General features: G+C 43.2%; 2 protein-coding genes across 7 annotated transcripts in view; both read right to left on the bottom strand.

Moving 5' to 3' along the window:
• Positions 1–248: 248 nt before the first annotated feature.
• NSRP1 (nuclear speckle splicing regulatory protein 1) lies at positions 249–12,086 on the bottom strand. The gene is made up of 7 exons (XM_082068860.1): positions 11,965–12,086; positions 10,460–10,547; positions 4,761–4,817; positions 4,283–4,414; positions 3,158–3,365; positions 2,479–2,587; positions 249–1,889 (listed from the first exon to the last, which is right to left on the bottom strand). The coding sequence occupies exons 1-7, from the start codon at positions 11,982–11,984 to the stop codon at positions 860–862; spliced, it is 1,644 nt and encodes a 547-aa protein (XP_081924986.1). The 5' UTR covers positions 11,985–12,086; the 3' UTR covers positions 249–859.
• Positions 12,087–12,189: 103 nt separating this feature from the next.
• The window catches only part of EFCAB5 (EF-hand calcium binding domain 5), a 30,945-nt gene continuing 17,922 nt past the window's right edge, over positions 12,190–25,212 (bottom strand). For 2 of the 6 annotated variants that reach the window (XM_082068854.1, XM_082068859.1), the window contains 13 exons: positions 24,912–24,980; positions 24,692–24,784; positions 24,050–24,264; positions 22,687–22,843; positions 20,248–20,537; positions 19,202–19,374; positions 18,229–18,457; positions 17,377–17,529; positions 16,281–16,384; positions 15,700–15,953; positions 14,975–15,204; positions 14,675–14,771; positions 12,190–13,186 (listed from right to left, as the gene is read on the bottom strand). In XM_082068854.1, the coding sequence (XP_081924980.1) occupies positions 13,020–13,186; positions 14,675–14,771; positions 14,975–15,204; positions 15,700–15,953; positions 16,281–16,384; positions 17,377–17,529; positions 18,229–18,457; positions 19,202–19,374; positions 20,248–20,537; positions 22,687–22,843; positions 24,050–24,264; positions 24,692–24,784; positions 24,912–24,980 (2,231 nt within the window). In that variant the 3' untranslated portion in view covers positions 12,190–13,019. Of the gene's footprint in view, positions 13,187–14,674; positions 14,772–14,974; positions 15,205–15,699; positions 15,954–16,280; positions 16,385–17,376; positions 17,530–18,228; positions 18,458–19,201; positions 19,375–20,247; positions 20,538–22,686; positions 22,844–24,049; positions 24,265–24,691; positions 24,785–24,911; positions 24,981–25,212 lie in introns of those variants that run through there. The other 4 variants (XM_082068855.1, XM_082068856.1, XM_082068857.1 and 1 more) reach the window with 4 other exon arrangements.

Here is a 25,212-nt window from a genome sequence, read left to right as displayed (position 1 = left end):
TGAAAAGTGTTAAAAATGTAATAAAAAAAACCTCTAACCACTATCAGATATCCTACTTACCTAGTTATAGCTTGGAAATGATAACTTCACTATTGAATATGAAGCTTTGGACAGACCGACAAATCTAAATTACCTCCAGTAGAATAAACAGATATGACTGTAATACACATAAAAAATTCATATACCTTATTTCCCACAAAAAAATGCAGTAAAACAACACAAGCATTAGAAAAGACCCACGCATTACATCCAGTACGTATCTTACACTTTATTTGTTTCTGTACATCAGGTCCCCAAAACCAAAGCCCACACATCATAAATACAAAATTCACGTCAATATGCATTTAACTTACAAAACACCATACTACGTACAGAAATCTCCTAGGTTATTATTCAGGCTGTTTTTCTTGCTCTTCTCCTACTTTCATGGGTCTGGTTCTCATTTTTGAGAGCATCACTGGGCAACAATGACTCCTGCCAAGGCCTGAGAACAGCCTTGTAGGAGCAGAACTCACTGTTTCAGCTGCTGACAGGAGCAGAGGCCGCTGGGGGGGACGTTCTCACCTCATGTTTTACCACTCCAAGGTCTGTCCAAGAATCTTCAAATACCAAGGATTCAGTACTGAAGGGCAGGGTGGACAGAGTCAGCCAAATTTAATATAAACGGATTAAGGGTGTGTATCAAGTGATCCATTAATCCATTTCAAAAGTCGTTCTTCTGTTCTGGCACACACCATTTCTCAAATGAAAGCCGGGAATAAACAGCTAGGATACACTTCTATGTCTGTACAAGAGTCCATGCAGCAACGGCTGTTCCTCTTGGTTGACAGACCAAGTGTTCCTGGCCACCACAGGGACATTAATCTTCCTCCTTCTCAATGTAGGGTTTAGTACCGACACGTGCCATTTGCCTCGCCAAGTAGCGGTCCCTTGCCGACATCACTGTCTCTTCATTGCTCCGTTTGGCAAATTTGCTCATGCTCTCAGATGGTTTCTGTGCTTGTTCTTTCTCCCCTTCTCCAGCTTTACGTTTCTGCTCAGACAAAATTTCAGAGCTGGATCTTCCCTTCTCATCCACCTCTCTCTCTTTTCCCTTTCTCTCTTTTTCCAAATCAGTCTCTCCATCTTTTTCTAAAGACGTAGGGGTACCTTCCCTCCTTTCTCTGTATTTCTTTTCATCACTACCATATTTCTCTCTCCTCTCCTTCACACGATCTTCCTTTTCTCTGCATTTCTCTCCTCTCTCCTTCTCTCTGTCATTATACTTATCTTTACCATTTCTTATTCTGTCTTTCTCTCGTTCCTTTTCTGAGCCCTTCACTTCTCTCTCCTTCGCCTTCCTCCATTCTCTGCTATGTCCTTCCCTCTCTTTTCTTTCCTTCCCCCTTTGTTGATCATCTTGCTCCTCCCTCCTCCTGTAGTTATCTTTATTAGTGTGATCCCCATATCTATGGCGTTTTTCTTTCTCCCTTTGATGATCCCTTTCGTGGGTCCTACTTCTTTCACAATCTTTTTCCCTGTATTGCTCCTCATTTCCCCTTCTGCTTGGTCTGCTCTCTCCCCTCTTTGCAAGATGATTTGTTTGGGCTTTTGTGCGCGGCTCTTCCTCCACACTGGATGAGCTTGGTGACCTGGAACGTCTCTGGCTCTTGTGACGTTTGACCTCCTCTTCACTGCTCACAGAGCTCTCTCTCCTTTTCTTTTCTTTCAAATTTACTTTACTATCTTTACGTCTCTTATCGTCATCACTACTATCAGCTTCTAAGTCGGTATCAGCATCTGGATTATTCTCTTTCTTAGCAGAGGGCTTCAGTCTTTGCCTTTCAGATGGGCATTTGTTCCTTTGGTTGGATTCATCATGGCAACTCTCAGATTTTTCTTCCTTTATCCTACAATTTTTATGTTAAAAAAGAAAAAACAACATTACATAGCCTGTGATTCTGTGAAATCTCAAACTTTTCTACAAACTGACTTCTGGTCAGGACTTAAGCAAAAGATGCTGCTGAAAAGTCTAAGAAAACGAGTCTATCTGTGGCTCAGGTTCCAGGAATCCAGTGCAAGGAATTTCTATTAAGTATTCATATCTGGTTCACTGGTGCATGCGAGCTGCTGAATTTATCTAGAAAAATGACTATGGTTAAGTAACTGTAGCCTCCATCTAATGATTCAAAATATATAACTTGAAACAGACTGCCAAATATTATGTAAACCACAGTAAATATAGGTTCGAATACCAGCCAGCATTGCAAGTATGACTGTCCTCTTGATACTTTTTAAATGGCATCCCACTCCTGCTTGTTTGCCTTATACTCTACCACTGATGAGCACTAGACATTTTCCAAAGAATTCAGTTAATTGGCTACATAAAGTAATCAGCTTACCCTCCCTCTGTCTAATTCTTAGTGTTCCAGTGAGTCTGGAATCACAAGCAGCCAGAAGCTGGTTAATATGTGAAAGCCTTCTGGAATCGCATCGTACCTGGCTTCACGGAAGCTGCATTTAGGCATCTCTTCTTCCCCTACCGTCTGGTTTAAAAGATGTCTGTAAAATCCGCTGAGATCCTTCTGTTTGGTCACATCCATGTATGCTAAAAGAAAGAAGGTAAGGTTGCATTTACTGCGACACAAACGCTCATCAGACACAACTCACAACTGGTAAAGACACCACCAAGACTGCCAGCTCCACCCTGGAGGTTTAGCAGCTCAGAGCAACTTGGTTTGACCTCATAGCAGACCAGGCTTTGAGCAGGAGGCTGGAAGAGGTGACCTTCAGAGGTCCCCTCCAACCTGATTTATCTTATGATCCTAGATCCTATTCTTTACACCTGTTCCTGGGACGCTGTACAGAACGTCTGCAGTAAGGAGGGTAAGCACCACTGTACCCCAGGCTTACAACTCCTTCTTCAACAACTGACACATCCTCAAAAAGTAAACATAGCAACGAAATAGTACTGACGCACAAACAGCGGAGCTTCCTCTGTTCCTTTAGCAATGTGTACAAAGGAAAATAAAGTGGGATCTGACTCAGTGTCTCCTATCTGCTCCTTTTTCTAATTTTAATTATCTCAAGCCTCACAGAAAGAGCAGATCACAATATTGTAAATCACGTACAAGCCCATACTTCATTTTAAAGAGAATTACTTCAGTGTGACCCTTACCCTCAAGAGCTGCCTGTCTTCTTTCTCTTTCCTCCTCCTCAGCCCTTTCTTGCAGCTTCTTCTTATAGGCTGAAGTCACAAAAGCCTCTTTGTCAGCAAACTCTTCTCCTTCCATTTCACGCTCTTTCTGAATTTTTCTTTCCATTCTTTTTTCTTGTTCCTTCTTTCTAATCTCAGCTGCTTTGAGGATATGTTGGATGTATCTGGGCTAAAATAGGAGGAAAAAAGGTACAATGCTGAGAGAGAATTAAGGTGGCTGAGAAAACACAGACTGGGCTTGCTGGAGATGTTGAAGAACGATTGTAATGGAAGAAAACAGACAGAAGCTGGTCTAACATATTCTCCCACTGTTTGATAGCTCACCGAAATAAACTGCCATCCCCTTTTAGAGCACTAACATGGCATGCTTCCCACCAGCAAAAGAGGTGGTTGTATTCAATTAAAACATTCAGCCCATCTTTGACTAGGATTATTTTTGCTCTGAGTGAAGCTTTTTGGTTTCCCATCCCTTGTACAAGTCTTGCCTCTCCAGTGCTCTAAGGGAGGGGAAGTTTCCTGTTATACCCACATAACCTGACCAGAGCTTTCAAATGAAACAGAGCCAGTGACGATGAAAATATCACTTGTCAGGATAATTCCACCATGCGTTGAAACAAGGCTGTGGAAATCTGCTCACGCTTCCCTAATGAAAGTTAATTACTTTAGTCTTCTGACAGTCCTTCCGTAAGCACTCTAGTGAACAAGGAGGGACAACTTATGTTCACTGGCTTAATAACCAAAGAGTCTTTATTATCAGAAGTAGCATGGTTGCCTCTAATTCTATGATCCCACTGTAACATTCTCATGAGAAATACACAGAAAGATGTGCTATAGGTACATCAACTGGATGGGAAACTTGTAGCCTGCCGCCCTGCAGAATGCCACTGGATCAGGACTCTGGTGTATCTGATGAACTAACAGTTTTGCCAAAATTCTTGTAAATTACTACCTTATGTAACAGGATTTGAGCACAGTGCTTGCAGGCCCCATGAGAAAATGCATTTGGGAAAGCTTAAAAGTTAATCAATCATAGTTATTCCAAACACACAGAGATAAGACAGACAGCATACATTTTCAAGTATCGACCTTTTTGTCATCTTTTCCGGATAACAAGCTGGCATTACTTTCTTTCTTCTGCTGCTGCATTTCATCATAAATACTGTCATATTCGTACACTGTAGCATCTTCCTCCAAAGCCTTCTGAATCTCTAATTTAGTCTGAAACAAAAAAGATGGGAGGAGAAGGAATAATACAAAAGATATAACCATGAATCTTGTACTATTTTCAAACATTTTATTCCTGGATTGTAACTTAAACAGATGTGTAGTATAACCCTATCCATTAGACAGAGGAAAGGCTCTGAGAATTTCAAGCCAAGTTTTAAAGAAACTCTTGTGCTGCAAAGAGTAATGCACAAAATAATAAAATTATGTTGTGTTTTTTAAAGGGCAACTCTAATTCTGAAGTTGCACAATTATGTTTCTGCAATTATTTAACAAAAGAGAAGGGATGCAGTGATTTTTTAATCTGCCACAGGCACAAAGAGTCCCCACGCCATCTTACCTGTTTCATTGCTTGTTTTTTCAATGCTTCTTTCTGAAGACTTTCACCAACAGATGGCTACAAGAAGGAAATATTGCAGGAATGAAATGAATTACATTGACCCAGCTCATATTATTTTTCTACTATTCTAATGAACAACTATATAGCGAGTTTCCACCTAATTCCAGACACTCAGACCATTGCTCACTTCCCATAAACATGCTAGGACTTACTTTTGTAAGTAATATTACAATCAGAAAAAATGAGACAGAGAATATTAAAAATATTCTTTCTTAGCCCACTCCAAGTGAGAGACAGTCAAGTAAAAACTGGAACTTGAAAGGGTTCCTATTCCAGCTTTTTCTGGTGCTCTAACTGCTCCATGCAGACTTCGATAAAACCCACCTCTGCTTTCAATGTTAAACCTTGTGGCTGAAACACAAGGGAAATTGTGATGTGCACTTTCATGGAAGAAAAACCCTGCACTGATCTGGTGATGCTCATCACCAGAAAGCAGCCTCTCTCCTTCACGCAGCTGCAGATAAGCAGGTAAGGATGGAGACCCCACTCGAGGCTTTAGAAAGCTGAGCTTGGGAGGCAACAGCAACACATAGAGAGTCCGCTGTGGTATCAGGGACCACGCTCTGCATACAGCAGCTTGCTGATTATTTGGACTAGAACTGAATCTAATCTACTATTTATTTATGCAGCTGGTTGGCTGGTGGGCTGGGGAAGTGGACAGCAGATTAATGACTTTAAAACAGTCTATAGGAATCCTGGCTTCATTCATTTAGTGTTTAACTCGAGCTTTAAAGATCTAAGAGCTAATGTTGAGAAATATTTAATATACTGTACTTCATTTTTAAGCCATAAATGAGTCAGTATAAATTTGTTAATATAAACAACTACTTTAAGTTGGCAGCAGAACACACAGCAGCGTTACACAGAAGACCCAGACTTCCTGCTGGCTCTTGGGGAAGAACACGGTTCTCTGCTCAACATATCAAGGGTCATCACTGAAGGTTTCCTTCATCAGACACTCTCACACTGGTCTTACAGAAAGGTACCTGAACAGTAAGGAATCTCCTGCATTATGCCCGAAAGCAAGGGCTCAGTAAAAGATAAAACAGCTTCTGCAGTTATTTTTACACAATAAGCTTTATTCCACCAAAATACCTGAAACACTGCTTAGACTCTTGTCCTTGTCTGCCTACATGAAATAAACATGTTGATCTACAAAGATTACATAAACACAAAAGTAATATATAATCCTCATTATTGTACATGTAATTGTAAAGATGTCCACCTGTACTTTGTTTGTCTAGTGGCAGTAAGTTTACAAAAAACAAACACCTTCTCTAGTGGTTTATGGTTGACAATTTCCTGTTGTGCCATGAGCTCTGACAGATGAGAACTGCCTGTTCTTTCGTATTGTTTTTACTTATCAACTGCCCATTTATTAGAGGCCCTATAAACTCAGCAATCTCTCTCATACTTGCTCTTTCCCTGCAGTCAAGCTATTCTTCCGAAGCACAAAGCTTAGAGTTTAATATTTTCTAGAAGACGAAAATGTTTTAACCCTCTCCTGTGCAACGACACAGAGCCCATGCAAACCAAGAAATTCTTAGAAATGAGACTCCACAGACTACCGGCCCTACGAGACCATGACCGATACCTTGTGCACAATGGAAAAGGTTGAAAAGAAAATGAAAATACAGTAATAAAATAAACTACCCCAATCTACTACCATTTCTCACTGTTCTCTCCCATTTCTTTACCCCTTCAGGTATCTTAAGTGCTTGAACTACCTCCTTGTTTTTATCCCGCAGGTAAGGACCCCTTGTAAGTTACTTCTTAAAATGCCTTATTTACGTTGCCCCTCCATAGGCAAAGAAGAACATTCAAGCTATTGAGCAATGGTTTTGGTTCGTCTCACCTATGTTCAAATCATGACAGTATGTCAACAATTTACAGCTTTATACAAAAAAGCTAAATTTGAAGTTCTGAGGCTGAGAACGTCGTGTAAAAAACGTCACAACTACTGTAACAGATGCTCTCAAAGTACGTGTGAGATGCCTGACTTACATTTCCCCCACTGACTGCCAGAAGAAGTATGAGACCAACAAATTCTGACCTAATAGCTGTTACTAATGGAGTTCCTCACATTACCTGCATAGTCGGCCTCCTAAGGAAACCATTTGTGGTTGCAACCAAAACCCCAGGGTGGTACTTACTGCTAGACATCACTCCATCCCTTTTTTTTAAACCAAAAGATGCTTCTGCTCTAACACAATCTGTTATGAAAGACCCATGGCGGGGGCCTTTGCCCTTTAACACTGCCCTTTTGAATTCTCTACCTGCTGTTTTGCAGTAGACATAAAATAAATTACCTTTGTTTAAAACGAAATACATTTGAAAGGGAAATGAAATCCTCCAGTGATGTCAGGCAGATTATATGTAGTTTGATTTTAATCTCTCACTACAACCATCTAGTTTTAACTGGATTTGCAGGAAAATATTTGACCAAAGAGCAACAGCAGAATAATTTGGAGATCTATTTGATCAGCAAGTGAAAGAAGAACAGAAAACTCAGCCAGTTAAAAAAATGCAAAGTTTATATTTATACTGAGCTAGCCAGTCCAAGAACACTTTATTGTGAAAGAGTGAGAAACAGGCACTTCCGGAGCAAAATTTATGTCTCTGATTTTAGGTGTCTACTTTAGAAGGAGATAATCTGTGCCCCAGAAGTACCTGCATCTCTACTGACTGTACAGGAGTTCAAGGAACTCAGGTGTAGATACCTGCCTGTGTTTCTACAGATCTCGCCCCAAGTTTGTGGCCCTGTGTGGTTCAGTCTCTGAAAGCCTGAGATGTGACTCCGCTCACTTCATTCTCCTCACATCAGCTAAGGAATCTCAGACTGTGAGATCTCTGGATTCATGACACTTTGGTATCAAAACACCTTAAAACAAGCTACTTAAACTCCATGTATATGTATCTAGCGGTGAATCGTTAGGGCTTGCCCTCATAGAGACCTATATTATCCAATATGGCCTGGGCACAAACGCTCACTAAATGCACATGAGACTCAAGCCTTCACAGGGAAAATTAAAAGAAAAATCAGGTCAGGCAACAAATTAATCCCACTTCATACACTCCACAAGCTGTGGCTACGAGTAGATTAAGAGAAATAACATGAAGAACAAGTCACATACAGAATGAGCTTCCCTGGGCATTCCCTCCTGGCTTCCAGCAACCCGGAGTTTAGGGACTTCCTGAATGGGAGGATGCACCTGGACCATTGTTTGACGCCAGGAACATCCCTTAATCTCATCATTTCTGAATAAATTTTTATTTTTGGCCATGCCACGATATCCTGTGGCAATGAGTTCCACAACTGAATTATACATTGTATGGAGAAAAAGCCCCAACTTCCTTTTGTTCCGATTAAACAAGTTACTTCGTAATTCCAAAATATACCCTACTACTCATATTATAGGAAATGGCAAAATCACTTTACTTTCTGTGAATCATTCTTGTTTTTACATACACCCTCTCAAGCTATTCCCCAGCACTTCCATCTCCTCAGTAACCTCTTTTCTAAGAGCCCCTTTAGTCTACTGGGTCTTATTTTGCATGAAAACTGTTGCATAAAAGCTGGTCATCATCAATACTCATCACTTTGCCAAACCTTTTAGTCAGACTGTATCCTTCGCTAAGTTGCAAAGTGAATAGAAGGATCCGTATGCAAAACAACAACAGGATATAGTTTTCTGCTTGTTTTCAGTTTCTTCCTCTGTGCCTGCTTAAACATTCCACTTTTCTTTTAGATGGCCACTGAAAAACCCCACCAAATCAAGCTGATACCCTCACAGCACTATCCACACCGACTCCTCGATCTCTCTCCTGAATTAGCACCTGCTGTGGTCTATGTACAGTTATTTTTTCAGCTACACTTTGCATCCCGTAGCGACAAATCAGTTTTGAAAGGCTGGTGAGGTACAGGAATGTATGCTGGGTCATTCTGATACAATCAGGAAACAGAAATTTAATCTGCTGTACCATAGTGAGATTTTCAACTAAATTCCAAAGATAAAACAGAACGTGGAACAGTGCACTGGCAATACTGACAAGCCAGCTCTGAAAATGCGACACGAGCATAATATTTTTGGCAAAAAAATGGTTATATCACAAAAAACAGCAACCAGAATGGAAACTTACTTCTAACAGACCACAGTTTGTTGTCTTAACATCTACTCTCTCCAACAGGCTCTCCTAGGGGTAACAACCTCACCCCCAGTTTTTAAAGACAGCAACAACTGCTCATTATGAAGGCAAATAATTCAGAACTATATTGGCTAGAAGTAACTCTGATCACCTGTTCTACTTTTTCCCAGTCAATATTGTATTTCAAGAGAATTTCCATCCCAGATGTTCTGTTTCTTATGAACAAACTCAAAGATCATCTTCATCAGCAACTAACACCCATGAGTGTGCTTAGCCATGGAAAAGCAAAACCAACAACAAAACTCAACTTTCAAATTCCTTCAGCAAAGAAACAGGCAAAATCTTAATGAAAAATGCATAGTAACATTAAAAAAAAACAGGCGGGGGCGCGGAGCAAAAGTTTGGTATCTACTATATAATCACAGACCAAGTCAGGTGTGCAGATTTCCCAGCACAAACTTTATTAGAGTTCAGTTAAAAATACATAATCTCCAGACATTTGAGATGTAGTTCTGACTGATACGGTAGCAGACAGGAAATGAAACCCCTCCCAAATGCTGCTCCTTATCTTGAAAAGCTCTGAAATGATTATTGAACTAATAAAGTAATTTTGCTTTTTTTTAAAAAATGATCTTCTTCGATAAAGACAGTTATGAGATTATTACTTTTTGCTGGGTATGTACCATACTGATGAGCATGACAACTTTTAAGAGTTACTCTGGTAGTGCATCTGTCAGCCCTCCCGAAAGGGAGGATACCTGGTCTGTTAAGCTAGAAGTTAGCAGGCAGTATCACACATTATTGTTATTAGAATTATTAGCATTCATTATTTTGCTTTAATGTTTAGATATTAAAAGAAAATAAGAAGAGAAAAAACACAAGATAGCCCCATACTCAGGAATGTTGACAGTCCTCCTGCACAATGTTTAATGACAAGAGATTAATTCAAGCTCCACCCTGGGATCTGGAAAATGTGGGGTCAGTCCCCTGATGTAGAGAAAGACACCAAATCCCAAACCGAGGGGGAAAGTGCTCCTGCCCATGAGGACGGCGGATCCGCTGTCATCTCCGTTAGCTGTATTTAAAGGAAAGCCCCTCTGTAGAGCTATGAGCTCAAGTGGAGGGACAGACCTCCTGAGAGCACTGAGGAAAGAGATGGGACTGAAGACGTGTTCCTGTCCTCTGTGTTTCCTCTAAGTACCATAAGCCCCACGGAGGCAGTTCCATGTTAAGTGCTTCTTTAGAAGCCAGATACTGTTAACTCTTGCAACCAAGTTGCCACTTGTGATCAACTTTTGCAAGAGCTGACAGAAAGTAACTAACAATCAAGTCACCACATCCATGTAACTTGCCCTACAAAAACCACAGATCATATTTCACACCCAAATCCAAAATGACAACACACGCATCCAAGGTGATGTAGACATTAAGGATTATAAACAAATAAATTGCACAATATGGAGCAAATTTCAGAAGAAAATTGTTGAACTGACCTCTTCGTCAGAGTCATCTGCAAACACCGAGAGCTTCTTCGAAGCAAGATTTTTCTGTGGCAATTTTTTGGGCATAATGAGTCCATATCTAGGGAAAAAATTAAAAGTTACCTTTAACATTTCTTACAACAAAACACATACCACGCTCCAAAACAAAAATCTACCATTCATAATTTTAGCAATAAAAGATCAGTGTCAACACAACGTATGAAGTACAGATGTGAGCAGCATTTCCTGCAGTGCACTCAGCCTTGCCACACACTTGCCAGCTTCTTCCAGAGCCACCCCTGTCTTTTTGCATGCAAAGTTTCTGGATCCCATGATCTTCCTAAATTGGGCCACAAATCCCTCTTGCCCAGAGTTCCCTAAACGATTTTTTTTTCCTCCCTTGGAGAAATAAGAAATTACTACAGTTTAACCTCCAGAGAGTTAGTCTCAGTTTACACTAGACACTATTCTGTAAATACGTTTGCTGGGGCAATAAGAAGTTCACCTATTTTGCACAGCAACATCAACCACCAATCCACAAATACAGCTAGAGCAAAAGATGTATAGTCAGTTTATGTCATGCAGAGATTGATTAACTACAGATGCAGAACTCCTCTGCTGACACAGCCAATGTCTGTGCTCAGAAACACTCCCTATGTGTTTGGTAACGATCTCCAAATCAGGAATTTCTCCCCCACCTGCCTTTCCCTGAGTCCATCACTGAGTAAACAGCTCGTCCCAGCCTTTAGCGTTGAGCTGGAGACCCCCATGATGCCGTGGGTCCTACATCATCATGGTGACGAACGATTTGCTTCCGTGTGTTCTGAACCCGCCCCAACAGCTGCTCCTGACCCGCCGCGGGGACCCGAGAACCGACCCACGGGGAGCCGGGAATCGAACCGCTGTCCGGCCGGGAACCGACCCACGGGGAGCCGGGAATCGAACCGCTGTCCGGCCCGGAACCGACCCGCGGGGAGCCGGGAATCGAACCGCAGCCCCACCGGGAACCGACCCGCGGGGAGCCGGGAATCGAACCGCGGTCCGGCAGGGAACCGACCCGCGGGGAGCCGGGAATCGAACCGCAGCCCCGCCGGGAACCGACCCGCGGTCCGGCCGGGCCCCTCAGGCCGCTGCTCGGGGAGGCAGCAGCAGCCCCGCGGGTGGTGTAGGAATCCTGAGGAGATTCTGCTTCCTAAGAGTGAAATCTCCGCCCCGCAACACGGCAGCAGCCTCCGGTGCCCTCCCACTGTTTGGGGTTTTGTTTTTAAGAAACACAGTTTTAAATCCAGGCCAGCACAGCGAGGCTACACGGGAGCTATACGTCAGCCCCCCCTCCTGCGGCCCGGGCGGCTGGTTGTCTCAGAGCTCGGCCCGAGCCAGGGCCGCGTGTCCGCCCGCCCTCAACGGCGGCCCCAAGCGCCCCCCAGCCGCTGCCCCGCGGAGCCGGGCCCGGTCGGGCCGTCCGCCCCGAGGAGCCCGGCGGCGGGAGCCCCCAGCCCCGCTCCACCGCCACTCACTGCTTGCCCAGCGCCGCCATCTTGTCCCGGCCGCTGCCGTCGCCAGGTAGAGCCACCCGCCGTTCCGCGGCCGCAGATTCCTCACGGCCGAGCCGCCTCCTCCGTCGCCCCCGAGCCTCCCGCCGCACCGCGCGGTGGGCCCGCTCCAGAGGGGAAGCAGAGAGCCGGCGGAGAGCACCGGAGGCGGGGATGAGTTTTTTAACGGCTCCTTGGCGAGTGGCGAAAGTGCCGATACGGAAGGGCTGTTGCGGGCGGGCTGCGCCGCTCTGGGGGCAGCGGAACCGAACCGAACCGAGCCGAGCTGGAGCCGCCCGCAGCTCCTCAGGCCCCGGGAAAAGCCCCCAGGCCGCCCGCCCCGCGGCAGCCGGTGGCCGCTGCTGCCCCGGGCCGGGGGGTGAGAAGCCACGGAGCCCCCGCCGGTCATCAGCTACCTGGAGACGTCGCTTGTTGCTGACTAAAGAAAGAAAGAGGAGTTTAATTTCCCAAATATTTATTAAAAAAGTGATTCTGCCAAAAGAAACGTTATTGGAAAGATGAAATCTTGCAGCCGACAGTTCAGTGGGCTGTAATCTCAAGCTTCATCCCAATAAGAAAGCTTCTTTTTTGCTATAATGAAAAGTGTAGGGCTTCTCTGCAACATGTTCAAAAGAACTTTACAAAATGCTGATTAACCACCTTCACTTAAAATTATACCTAAAAGGTAATTTAAGGAAACTGAATCTTGGAAAATTTTGCTGTATCATTTATGAGTATTGTAGCTTGGAAGTAATAAACTTGTTCGTGTCTCTCTCTTTTTTTCCCATCAGAATTAATTAAAAAAAAACCCCAAACACAAAACAAAACAACAAAACCTTTTAATCAAGCTTTTAAAATGTAGTAGTTATACCAGCAAAATGTTTGTATTGCTTTTTCTTAATAATCCCTAACAGACTTCCTATCATCTTAATAACAAATGCTTTGTAGCTATGCATGAGAAAAATACAAAAAACAACAGTCAGTTGAAGGAAATATGTCAAATGGCAGAATCACCAGGGTTAGATGAGCAATGACGATGTTTAATCGGAGGCACAGGAGAACTGGGTGCGCAGCGGGGCTGAAGACAGAGGGGTTTTGCTGCGCAGGCTCCTGGCGATCTCTGCCAGCGACAGGCAGGTGTGGAGCCAGTGGTGCAGGTGCTCAGCCGGGCCCCAGCCGTGCTGCCACACCGCCGCTCTGGGGACACCTGGAACACACGAGACAGGTAATTCCGAAAGCCAGGTTAAAACCGTGAGTGGTGTTACCACGAGACTGAACAGAAAAGCTCATCCCAGCAGCGGAGCTTTCCCCAGATGCAGTAATTCCAGCCTGGAAAATGGTGATGCTCTGAAAAGCACACAGCGCTGGTGTGACAGTGAATGGGCAAGCACAGGACTGCTGCTCTTTTGTTAGAACTTATTTTGTATTGTGGTAGGTGCCCTGATGTATCAAGTGCTCTGCTGTATTTTAATACTACACATTTCATAATTAAAAATGTAAAAAGTGTGTTTTTCCAAGCTCAGATTTGGTTTAAGAATAATTATCCTTCAAAGCTCTTTTACTAAATGCTGTTAAAGGTCATCACAGAATCACACCATTAAACGTTGCTGTGTTGGTAGAGTGTAGGTTGTTTTGTGCTCTGCTTTGTATTACAGCACACATACATGGAACATATGGGCATTATCCAACAGACACCGTGTATGTTCATTTTAAAGGAATTTCTGTAACTGAATTACACTTCACACCACTGATCTGACACTACTCTCTCAAAATAATTTCCATCCTGGGAAACCAACCTTTTGGAGCATACCAGCTGTTTTATTTTAGTTACATCTACATCCCTAACTGGAGGAGGATGGGATGCTCTGAGCCTGCTTCAATTCTCCCCAGTCAATTATTTTAATACATACAGGGAGAACATCTGAAAAGGAGCTATGACTGCATCAAGTGCTTACTGTTCATCAGTAGGCAGAGTACTGTTGATAAATATCCCCCGCTAAATTAACAACTCTTCTCCACATTTGATTTTTAACAGGCCTCTCGGGCTGGCATGAGATCATCAAGGGAGAGATCTCAACAAGGACAACAGTCATTTCTCTTGCAGAGATATTGCAAATAATAATAGCCTCTTGAGTGCTCTGGCACCAAAAAAGCTCATAATAATTAAAGGCGAGAAAGAGACTGAAACACAGCTCCTGTATAAGGCCAGTGAGTATATTATAAAAAGTACCTGACAGATGGTGTTTACAAAGAGAACTCACACTGTCCTCCACAATCATGTTGCCGTTTGGAGCTGGGTCAGTCCTGAGAGCAGGGCATGGAGTTCTGAGGTAGATTTACTTGCCAGAAGAACCATCATTCTTAATATGTCTTTACATATTACTTGCCAAAAGAACTATCATTCTTAATATGTTTATGTGGAGGTTGACAAGGAGATCGCTTGTTCTGGTACGTTTCAAAGCTGATCTGCTCCCCTTTCCTTAAGGCAGTGAACTTTGATTCTAAATTTAATAGGTTGAATGTATTGTCCAAAAAAGACTGCAGATATTTAGGACCCCTTATCTGTTGCTTATTGTGAAATCAAAGTTAATTTCTGAAGTAAGGACCTTAAAAGCACTCAGCTGAAGGTTCCCACTGACACTGCTTCACTGCTGAGCCATAGCTGGTAATCTCACAATTAGTTTATAATATTTACCAGTGATGCAGTCCAGCAGCAGCTCTGCTTGAACTTGCACAGATGCAGCAGTTGGATCAAAACAATAAATCTCCTGAATCAAACTGTCATCAAGATTCTGCAATGCAGAGAACAAAAAGTGTCAGGTGGCAGTGACGAACTTAAGAAAGGGTTTCAGAATTAAAGATGGCTAAGTCAAGCGTACAGGAAATCTGTAAGGCAAGGAATTATTTCACTGCCAGTTCACCCTTGGAAAATTCAGCTATATCTTCTTGGGGGAGAAAGAACCGAAAACAGAGTCTTAACATTTTGAGATCTCACCAGAATACACTGACTCCAGTTCTCAGTCTTCTCTGAGCCCTTCCAGTCTGGATGGAAGAGCAACAGCACGGCCTTAACTATGGTATGGACCAGGGCTGGCGGTTCTGCACAGCTCTTTATTTCAGCAAAGCTCTCAGCATTGAGTTTCCGGACACACTCGCGCAGGTCCTGCAGCATGAACCGGTGGAACAGAATCTCTCCATGCCTCAACTTTGCCACATGTTCTGCCTCTGGAATCAAAAGCAAACCTTTCAAGAAGTTTCTCAGAAGCATCTGCTACTCAAGACTTACTGACCAAAAGGCTCTGTCCTCTTTCTGATTAACTCTTTGTCTCCTTGACTAATTGGTTTGTATACAGCCTATGAAACATTTAAAAATGGGTATGTGCTTGAGAAGGAGACAAAACTTGCCTCAGGGGCAAGTGACATTCAAATTCTTTTGATCTTAGTTGGGGCGGTTCTGAGGAGAACACCCTTGATCCCTGAAGGCAACAAAGCACCTTGCTTCACACCTGTGATTTCAGTGGGACTTGGGTACAAAATATCCTGTGAACTACAGCCAAACTTTAAATGTTCTGTTTAACTTTGGAGTAGTTTATATGTATCAAAGATTTCTATTAATATTTGTCTTTCCATATTTGTAGAAATTATACTTTAGATATGGTTTTACTCAGACTCCTAATTTCACCCCTAAAGAACCCTATCTTGGCTCTGTATGCACAATACCCAGTACATAGGTTGGTTCTGTTTCCTCTGCAGATATTTTCAGTATCTCAGAGCAGGCAGCTTGGGCCATCTTTAACATTTTCTGCAGGTCTTTGTGTTCATGAGGTGGTAATTTCTGGTGTTGTCCAATGCTGATATCAAATATCCCAAGAGCTTGTCCTGATAGGTCACGGAGAGGTACTGCAATGTGGTGTTCTCCACAGACACAAGTGCGAATGACCTCTGAACTGTCTATGCACTTAAATAGGTAATCTCTGAAATGAGAGGAAAGAGAGGAAAATGTACTACACTTTCCCATTCTGGTTTCTTTTGGTGATTTATTTAGCATCTTTTAGTCAGATGCCATTCATATCTCGTTGTTAAAACAAAGGTATTATATTACTAAACCTTTCACAACAGATGTAGAGCTGGCTCGGCAGCTCAGCTGGTAAGCACTCCGTTGGAAGGTAAGTTTTTGCAGGTCTAACTCTAAGAGAAAATAATTCTCACTCCTTCATAATTCAGCATCCCATGCAAACACACCAGAAGCCTTGATAGCGAGAGAACTACAGCCAGGCACTCTCGCAGGTGCTGGAGCCTACCTTAGGAGGTTTTCTTCTCTGAGGAGAAGAACAGGAGAGCTATGAATTTCTTTTTGTCCTGTATTATCTGTGGTAATCATCTTGCACAGAGCATAGTCCCATGTCTGCCAGAGAGAAACAGGAGGTTTAGCTGCATGCAGGGAGGGAACAGCCATTTTGAAGCTTGGAGAGGGAGGAAATTGTTTATTTCTTAAAGGAAATTCCTATGTACATTTAAGTGCAATGGGCTGTTTAAAGACATCTCCCAGCAATGCTTGGTTTTATTCCTGGAGTGTTTTGCTCAAGATGCATGAAGAACGTGCCTTGGACCTCCCTCAGCCAGACTATTTAATCCATCCCCACGCTCCACACCAAGGAACACCCACAGGCCAAGAAGAGGTTTCCCTCCTTTTCCACATGCTCTTGCAGTCCTCTTTCTCATGTCATGTTTGTGCCAGTGTCCCTTGACACATGAAAAGCGCAGAGGGGAGCAAATGACCTGGCTATCAGGCAGTCAGCGAGGGAACAGTGCAGAGCTGGGAATGACAACAGAAAACTGCCAACATAAACCATGCTTATCAGAGGAAGCAGCTGAATTATGGCTACAGCAGATGTCATACAGACTTTGCGATGACATGGGATCAGTCCTAAATATTGCATACACTTTTCATCTTCTTTACTCGCTTGTGTGTGAAGTGACAAGCTTCCCAGTGCCCAAGCGCCTGCTGCACAACTGGAACCCGATCTGCAGGGAGGGGGCTGCCTTCACCAGCCAGCTAATTGGGAGCAGCCACTTCCTGAGCTGCATTTACATCTCGGCTGCTGACATTAGTGCAGAATAAAGAGCTAATACATTAGCTAGGACATTCTTTTACCTATAAAATAGAATAATTTTGACACGCACAAAACGAAAAGGACGAAGAGTGGCCTCCTTTACAGAGAGAAACTTCCCTCTCTATGTAGCCCTTTTGTTGCACAGAAGAATCTCAGGCAGGCTTTAGTCTTTATGATAAAACCACTGGGAAACCACAGGCAGCTAGAAATGGAGAGTCCTCACTGAAGGAGCCTTGTCAGCCCCCGAGCATTACAGGCCTTTTCACTGCAGGAATTTGCGTACCTTGTCCTTGCCAGGCTCCAGCAGGTACACAGTAACGGTGTGGATGCTGGGTGCCCTGCGATACAACCAGTCCAGAGCAGTAACTGCCATTCGTAGAACTTTTTCCAGTGTGAAGATATGGTGGTAGGCTTTGCTGAATGCATGAGCAACTCCCTGTGAAAACAGAATCCTCTAAATGAGCCAGACAGTTCCATATGATGTGGGGGAAAAGCTGGGAAGCGTTCATGCAGCAAAATGAAGTAAAATGGTTGTAACGAGTTATTTAAATAGAACTTGTAAAGCTGAAAAGTGACTGTGAATTGTCCTTTATCAAATCAGGCTGTAAGGTGTACCTGGGTCACAGCCAAGTGCTTAACTAGACAGAGCTGTTTTCAGTCGAGATAGTCAAACCGACTGATAATGTTGGCTTGCTGCGCTCCCTGCTGCCCAGACGATGCATCCACAGTGCGGCTGATCTTAAAGAGCATTCCAAAGAAATGCCCACTGCTGTTGCTTGTAATTAGTCCACTATGTAAAAAGTAAGGTTTCATGCCACTTTATGGGAACAAACACAAATATGAGGGTCAGAGCTCCAGGAAATAAAAGCTACTATCTTTGGGTTTTGCACAAAAGTGCAATTAACTTACTAGCCAGGAGACGCTTCAATAAATTATTGATTAAATGATACCTCACAATCAATTACAGATAAGTTGCTAATCAGTAAGATATTGATAAGGTGTTCTGCTCGCACCACTTTCACCATATACAGTAAAAAGGGGCCCACAATTCTTTGTACATCTTACGTTTACTCAGAACGAAAATGTAAAATTCAGGTGGTGCCTACACAGTTTTTTGAATAGTGGTCTAACAAACCTGATAGAAACTGATCTCATGGGTCAGAAAGATGGTTTTCTCACACTGGTCCCGAAGGGTGTCAAGTCCTAGAATGCCAAAGACTCTCCAGCGAGCATCGTGCAATGGCAGTACCAGGAATGAACCTTTTCTCTCCTCCACTGGGCGGTTGTAGTTCCAAAAGTGGATATTTCCATGGAGCTGAACTGTTGGAACATGGATTGGCTTTCCCCCTTCGACAGCTTCAAAACTGAACAATAAACTTGTGAGGAGGTTTGTTAAGAGCAGCAGAAAACCTCTAGCAAGGCCATAAATACTGCAGCTTTGATCTCTCCCAGCTTTTTAGCATCAGAGAATGAAAGTGTTAGCTCCTTACTCCAACCACACCCAGAAATACTACATTTACCACTTGCATCCCAAAGACAGTGCTAATAAATAAGGCACTTTTCATCCTTAGGACATTTTTAAAACATCAACTAATGAATGTAATGAAGGGGAATACAGAAGTGAACAGCAGTTACATTTTACAGGTGAGAAGACGCAATATTTAAAGAAAGAGACAAACATGTCTAGCTTTCGGAAATGAGAAGTAAAGAGGCGTGAAAGCTGTTTATAGTGTAAATGCTAGGGAAGGAAAGGCATTGTTCTCAAAAAATATCCTATGGATGTAGACTGGTGTAAGGGAATTAATTTTTAAAGAAGAAAACGTAGGCTCAATAGAATAGACTTTTGCTAAAGGATGAGATTTATTAGACCGTGAGCTCATCTCCCAAAGGAAAGGAGTGAAATCCCAAACAGAGCAGTTCTAAATAGACCATGTGAAGTATAAGGGCATGTGTATGATAATTAATCATTCCACAATGGTCCCTGAGGGGATTTCCTCTCCCAAGTACTCTCTCAACCTCTGTTTCCAGTGCACCCCAAACACTGCCTGGTACCCCTACATTCCAAAAATTGTTAAGAAAAAGGAACAGTTACTTGGAGCTTTTCTTACCTGACTCCTTTCATGTCCCTATAAAGTATCTGGTTTAAAACATATGGAGCGTCATCCGTGGTACATGCCACATAGTGCAGGAGAGCCTGTCCCCGCTCTGGTGAGAGCCAGTTCTCTTCCAAAAGGGCAATATATGCGCTGATCTTCTTGTTATCCCCATGGGCTTCTGCGTCCTAGCAACCAAATGTTTCCCATTACATTATGTACATTAGCCACTGGCCATTACACTTATTTCATGTACTTAGCGCTTGTCTCATTTTTTGCTGAGATGCGGTTCTGGGTCACTGATTTTGTATGTCATGCACCAACTGCATGACATGTGCGTCTGTGCTGTGATTGTGTCTGACCGGTATGCTCTGTTACAAGCAAAAACCCTTTGTATTTTGATTGGCAAGGAAAACGGGATTTCTTTTTTCCCGCTGTTAATGGGAAGCAGTTAATATAAAAATAATCCCTAATTATAACCTGTGCCTAAGCAAAACTATGGATTTCTTCTCCAATAGGAGGTTCCTTTGGAACAATCAGACAAAGAAGTGCCAGAGTTGTAATTACAAATCTATACAATATTGTCAGAACACTTCAGCTACCATGAGAGAAGTTTGCTTTCAGGGGGCTTTAACGGTGAGGACAAACACCTAAAGATGCAGCTGCAAGTTGAAAATGAAACTATCCCCACTACAAATTAACCATCTTTATCCCAAACTGAGTCTGCTGTGTTTCATTTCAGATGCTCCAAAACTAGACCTACGGATTTCCAGATTTGATCTGAGTCAGCCCTTCAAAAAGTGAGACATAAGTATCCATGAACAGCATTCTGCATTGGCAGAGCATGGATGAGAATCTGTGGGTTGCAGATCTGACCTGTGATTCTTTCTGTGCACAACGCTTGGCTCTCCTGAACATGAGCAAAGTGCAGAAAAGCGCAAGGAAACCCACCCCAGAGCAGCTTCCCATGCTACCTGCGAGTTCCACTCAAATGCATCAGGGTTTGAAATCAGTGTCACAATCAAAACACAAATGGTTTTTGTGCTCCCTGGGATGTGTACCTGCAAGAGGGCCTTAAACACGGCTTTGTAAACTGGCTCCATGTTTGCTCCGCTGGTGTCGGCTGCTTGCTGGATATTGTGCAGCCATTTCTTCCTGGTTAAGCTTTGCAGGCTCTCCATGTGACTTTGTTTTATGCTTTCGGTCAGAAATTCCACCAAATTATCAATAGCTTCATCCTTATCACCAGCAAACTCAGACGCAATTAACTCAAGGAAGAGCTGGAATGCCTTTGGGGATAGCTTCCCTGCTCTGCTGAGCTCTGGGTAACGGGAGCAAAGGTGTTCCTTCGCTGGTAAAAGAAAGAGAAAATAAGATATGGACAGCAGAAGGAGAAAGAGAGCTGTTATAAAAAATACCAGGTTTAGAAGAATAAATTAGTATGAAAAATATGTAAAAGGCAATTAATTCCCAGGGTAGTGAAGGAGTAAAAACGACTGCACAGAGGCTGCGCCTTCCCATCTTGCACAAGGCCAGGAGCAGAGCTGTGCCCCTGTCCCCTTTTTCATGTCCCAGGGATTCCAGCTGAGCTGGTGCAAATATGGGCAAATAAGCTGCAGTAGAAAGGTCTGGCAGAGTTAACTTTTGCTTGGAGAAGGAGGAATGAGGAATGCCACGAGGGTCAAATTGTGATTCTCAAGAATCTCTTTCCTGTATCTACTCACTCTGATTCACAAACTTCCAATTTGCCCAGAGGTCCTTAAGACAAATGGGACTCATTTCAGATTTGCAATCCTAAGAGATTGAGCATGAAAATGTAAATTTACCCCATCAATTCCTATTCAGATGTTACTAACAGAGCAGTTCAACCCGTGTACCCGTTCTCCCAGCCCCAGCGCTCCCCAGGCTGCAGCTCTGGGCTCACGGGGGTGCTCTTGCCCAGCCTGTGGAAGGTGCAGCAGCTGCCTGGCTCTGCAAACACACGATTTACTGGCTGCTCTGCCCAGGCTGTGATTGTCTGATCATGCTCCTGGCAGTGCCTTTCCTGAGCACTGCCCTCACTAACACTTTCATCCTTTTTTTTATCTGCATCCTGATTTCAAATCCCGTTGGACCCAAAGAAGTAAAGAGAGTTATTCATCAAGCTGCTTCCTACTAGCAAACTAAGCAAGCAAAGATAGATAGGTAGAAGTGTGACTTTGCTGTTAAGCAGGGAGTGTTTTGCGATCAATACATACAGCGGTCTATAAGGAACAGTGTAATAGGAAATGCTTTGATTAATGATGCACAGGAACAGCAGGGAGCTGCCCTGATTGCTCCCAGTGCACCCAAGACAGGGGGGTTTCTGGGAGCTGGGAGCCTCTTCCTTCCCCCACAGAACTCAGGGGCATTTTATCACTAATTTTAGCCACAGAAGTAGCAAGTACCAACCGGCGCAAATCATGGTAGAGCTGACTGTTGATGCTGTTTTATCCTGCCCATCATCTAATGATTCAGTATTTTTAAATTTAATTTCTGATTTTCTGACAAAAGTAGCATGGAGAATTTGTTGATGGTATAAAAATCTTTGGATTTTCACCTCCACTTTTTCCCCTCTTTGAAGAAACAGATGAAGAAAGAAATACACATGAAGTTGAACATGGCACGATCAGTGCCTTCAGCATTGAGCCACAGCATAAGGAATTTTTTCTCCATTCTATCTGTAATGTTATGCTTTTCACTTACAAGGGAACTCAAATAATCCCACCCACCATTCAGTCAGGAGGACTGCAATGTCTGTGAACCCTTCCCCCAAACCTGCTTGTTCCACGATATCTTTGAGATATTAGGGTGAAGCTGCTAGAAGTAGTTTTATGTTGCTTGTAGGTGGTATTGATTTTGCTATACTCTCTTTCTATGTATTTGTCCTTCAGTTTATGAGCCCTGAATGGAAGGGACTGTGTCCTTCCATATTTCTGTGGGTGTTCCGGCATGCTTTGCATACAAGAGAGCTGTAAACCGCCAGTTTCTTCTGTGGCCTTGCAGCCAGGAGACAATTAAGCATAGCATGCCAGTGTGCTCCCCACCCCACCAGCTGCCGCAAGTGAGCTGAAGGATAAAGAGATTTTGGCTCTTGCCAAAATGAGCCATTTTCAGCAACGTGTGGCAGAACTCAGGCTTTACATGTGTTTTTCACTGCCATATTACAACTATATATTGCATGTTACACCTGAATAATTTCTCAGCACATTGTAATGTCATACAACCAGTGCACTACCTTTCTGACTGGGAAACTGTCGCAGGGGAGTCTCGCATAGGAGTAGAGGATGGAGCTATGCATTGACAAGTAGGTCTGGATAACTGCTCCTTTTCATTTTATACATTATACCTTGTATGCTTATGACTGCTTGTGAAAACAAAAAATGACTGGTGCTTGCCAACAACTTCATTAGCACTGTCATTGAATGGTTCAAGGACTACTGCGTTGACATTGTTCTCTCAGAGCGGAGCTGTTCCCTTACCCTTCCTCAAGGCCTCTTTTTCCATCCCTTCCTTGAATGTGCTTAGAACAGCATCCACCTCTTCTAGGTCCAGAAACCCAGATGCATTGCTGTCCCACTTTTCGAAAAGTGCCTCCAAAAGCAGTTTCCGTTGGGCCAAGTGAGAGACATGGTGAACCTACAACAGAGGAACAGCTGGTCTTTGGTAAGCCCTGGACACTGACGCTCAGTGTCTACACAAATATGGAAAACACAGGATTTCCTATGGGCCAGGGCAATTCCATAAATACTCAGACTTGGAGATGAATCATCAAACCTGGGTGATATTTGGAAACAACACAGCTGACAGTTCAGTTTTACCAGGCAGAACCAGCACTGCAGAGGGTTATTTCTCAGTGAACAAATGAAGCCCGTGCTGGATCTAAGGTGAGATCAACTCAGGTAAGTGTACATTTCCCAGAATACGAATGTCTTCGCAGCAAGAAATAACCACAACCTTGTCAGTAACACCTGAAGATGTGACAGTTTGTGTTTCTGTACATTGTTATTTTGCTGGTGCTGCGCTGAAGTGTGTGGGCTCCAAGCAAACGGATGTACAATTTGTCCTTTAAACCCAGTCTTTGCACAGCCCACAGTGATAAATGGCTGGACTGCAATTCTCTCAAAGGCCAAAATACTGGCAGTGTGTGTTGTGTTCAGCGTGAGGACAGCAGAGCCGTCAGATCCAATATCTCATCCAAATTAGGTCAGCAGCACAGAGGGAAACTAGAAAGAAGTGTGCAGAAAATGCAGCTAGAGATGCTACTATGGGCAGACCCACCACAAAATACATCTGTACTCTGAAGGGATATGGGGCACGAGGATATTGCTGAAGGGGAATATATATTTTCAACACAGTGCAACAGCACCTTGTAATTCAAACACAAAAAATCATGTGCACATTCACATACAGCCTTGCACATAGCAAAACCAAACACACTTCTTTTAAAATCCTCCCCAAAACATCCACAACCTCATAGGTACATGCCAGTGCAGTAGGTCAGAGATCAGGTTCTTGGCCATTATAAAGGTGAATAAGGAGAATGGAATGTTTTGAGCTCTTTCACAATTAACTATCAACCTGTTGTCCCACTCAGTCCAGCTCTAGAAAAGACAGACAACCTCTTACAGGATGAGTCTGTCATCACTTCTAGAGCTACAGGCTAGGGAGGGAGGATCCATATGAAAACAAAGGGGTAAAAGGTCTCCTGAAGAAGCAGAAAACGCAAGGCTGCAAGTGAATAGCTCCGCCAGCATGAGATTAAAAGTCTACTTTGTCAGAGTCTGTAGGCATTTGCTTGTTTTTTGTTTGGACATGGGATCAGCAAAACTTATCAATATTTACTTTTTCTAGCTGTTCTATTTTTTCCTCCTCTGTCTGTTTGTATTCTTCCTTGATAAATGCATTAAGCCTCTTCAGAGTAGGCAGAGAAATGTCTTCACCAACAAATGTCTCCATGAGCTGTACAAACTGAGGCAGGTTGAGGCAGCTTTCATCAAAGGCACTCCTAGTACGAGAAGCCCAGCGGTTCTGAATCTCTGCCATGATGGGACCTAAGTCTGAAAGGCAGAAATCACAATGTGTTGTAGGAAGCCAAATGCTGCTCTAAAACCACCCGCATGGCACATATCAACGCAGTCCTGAATCCTGCACTTCCTACCCGCTGTGAGTATGGCTGAATGCAGACTAAGGGCCTTACTCTGCTTATACTTTTCTAATAGCATCTCTTCAGACTTATGCCGCAGTCTAGCATGGACGCTATCATACAGCCAGGTCAAATCCCCAAATATAGGTGAGCTGAAATTACTGGTCTACAGCAAGGAGCCTTCTGACACAAAGACAACACTGCTGATACCTTGAAGTCAGCTTCAGGAATTAGTGTTTGTGTTCTTGCTCAGAGTTTCAGCTCACAGCAGCACTGGCATGTCTGCAGACACTGCCAGCCACCATGTGCACAACTGAACACACAACTTTGTGACCAAATACCTGGAAATCTAGTGGCCTCACACTTCCAGTCCTCTGGAATTCTCCCCCCGTAGCTGCTATACCTGCAACTTAGGTCTAAAGTCAGAAGATCACCTGATGGAAGATAAAATACACCTTGTAATGATATAAGCTTGTAAAAAGGACACAGATACAGCTTTTCTAAAAGCCTTTAAACACATATATCCAAGCTATAGTTTCTAAAGCAGATGAGAACAGTCACCTGACCACGGCACTTCAGACTCCTGGCCAGCTTCAGCTGGAGAGTCCTGTCTGTCTGGGGGTGCTGGACCTGCAATTTTAAAAAGAAATCTTCTGTGAACCAGAGCCTACTAGTCTGAGCATCCTGCTGATTAATATATAAAATCTACCTCTGTGACTCTGGAGTTACTCTTGTTATCAGTAGCTATTTATTTTTACGGTCTGGAAATACTGCTTCCTGAAATTCACCTGGTGAATGTTACATTTCTTAATCCCAGCTACAAATATCCATTTTAGCAAGAGTAATGAGCTAAATTATTTTC

Source organism: Streptopelia decaocto (genome assembly GCF_964273445.1).
Source record: "Streptopelia decaocto genome assembly, chromosome: 18".
In the NCBI taxonomy this organism is placed as follows: Eukaryota; Metazoa; Chordata; class Aves; order Columbiformes; family Columbidae; genus Streptopelia; species Streptopelia decaocto.
This window is presented reverse-complemented; position numbering and strand designations above follow the sequence as displayed.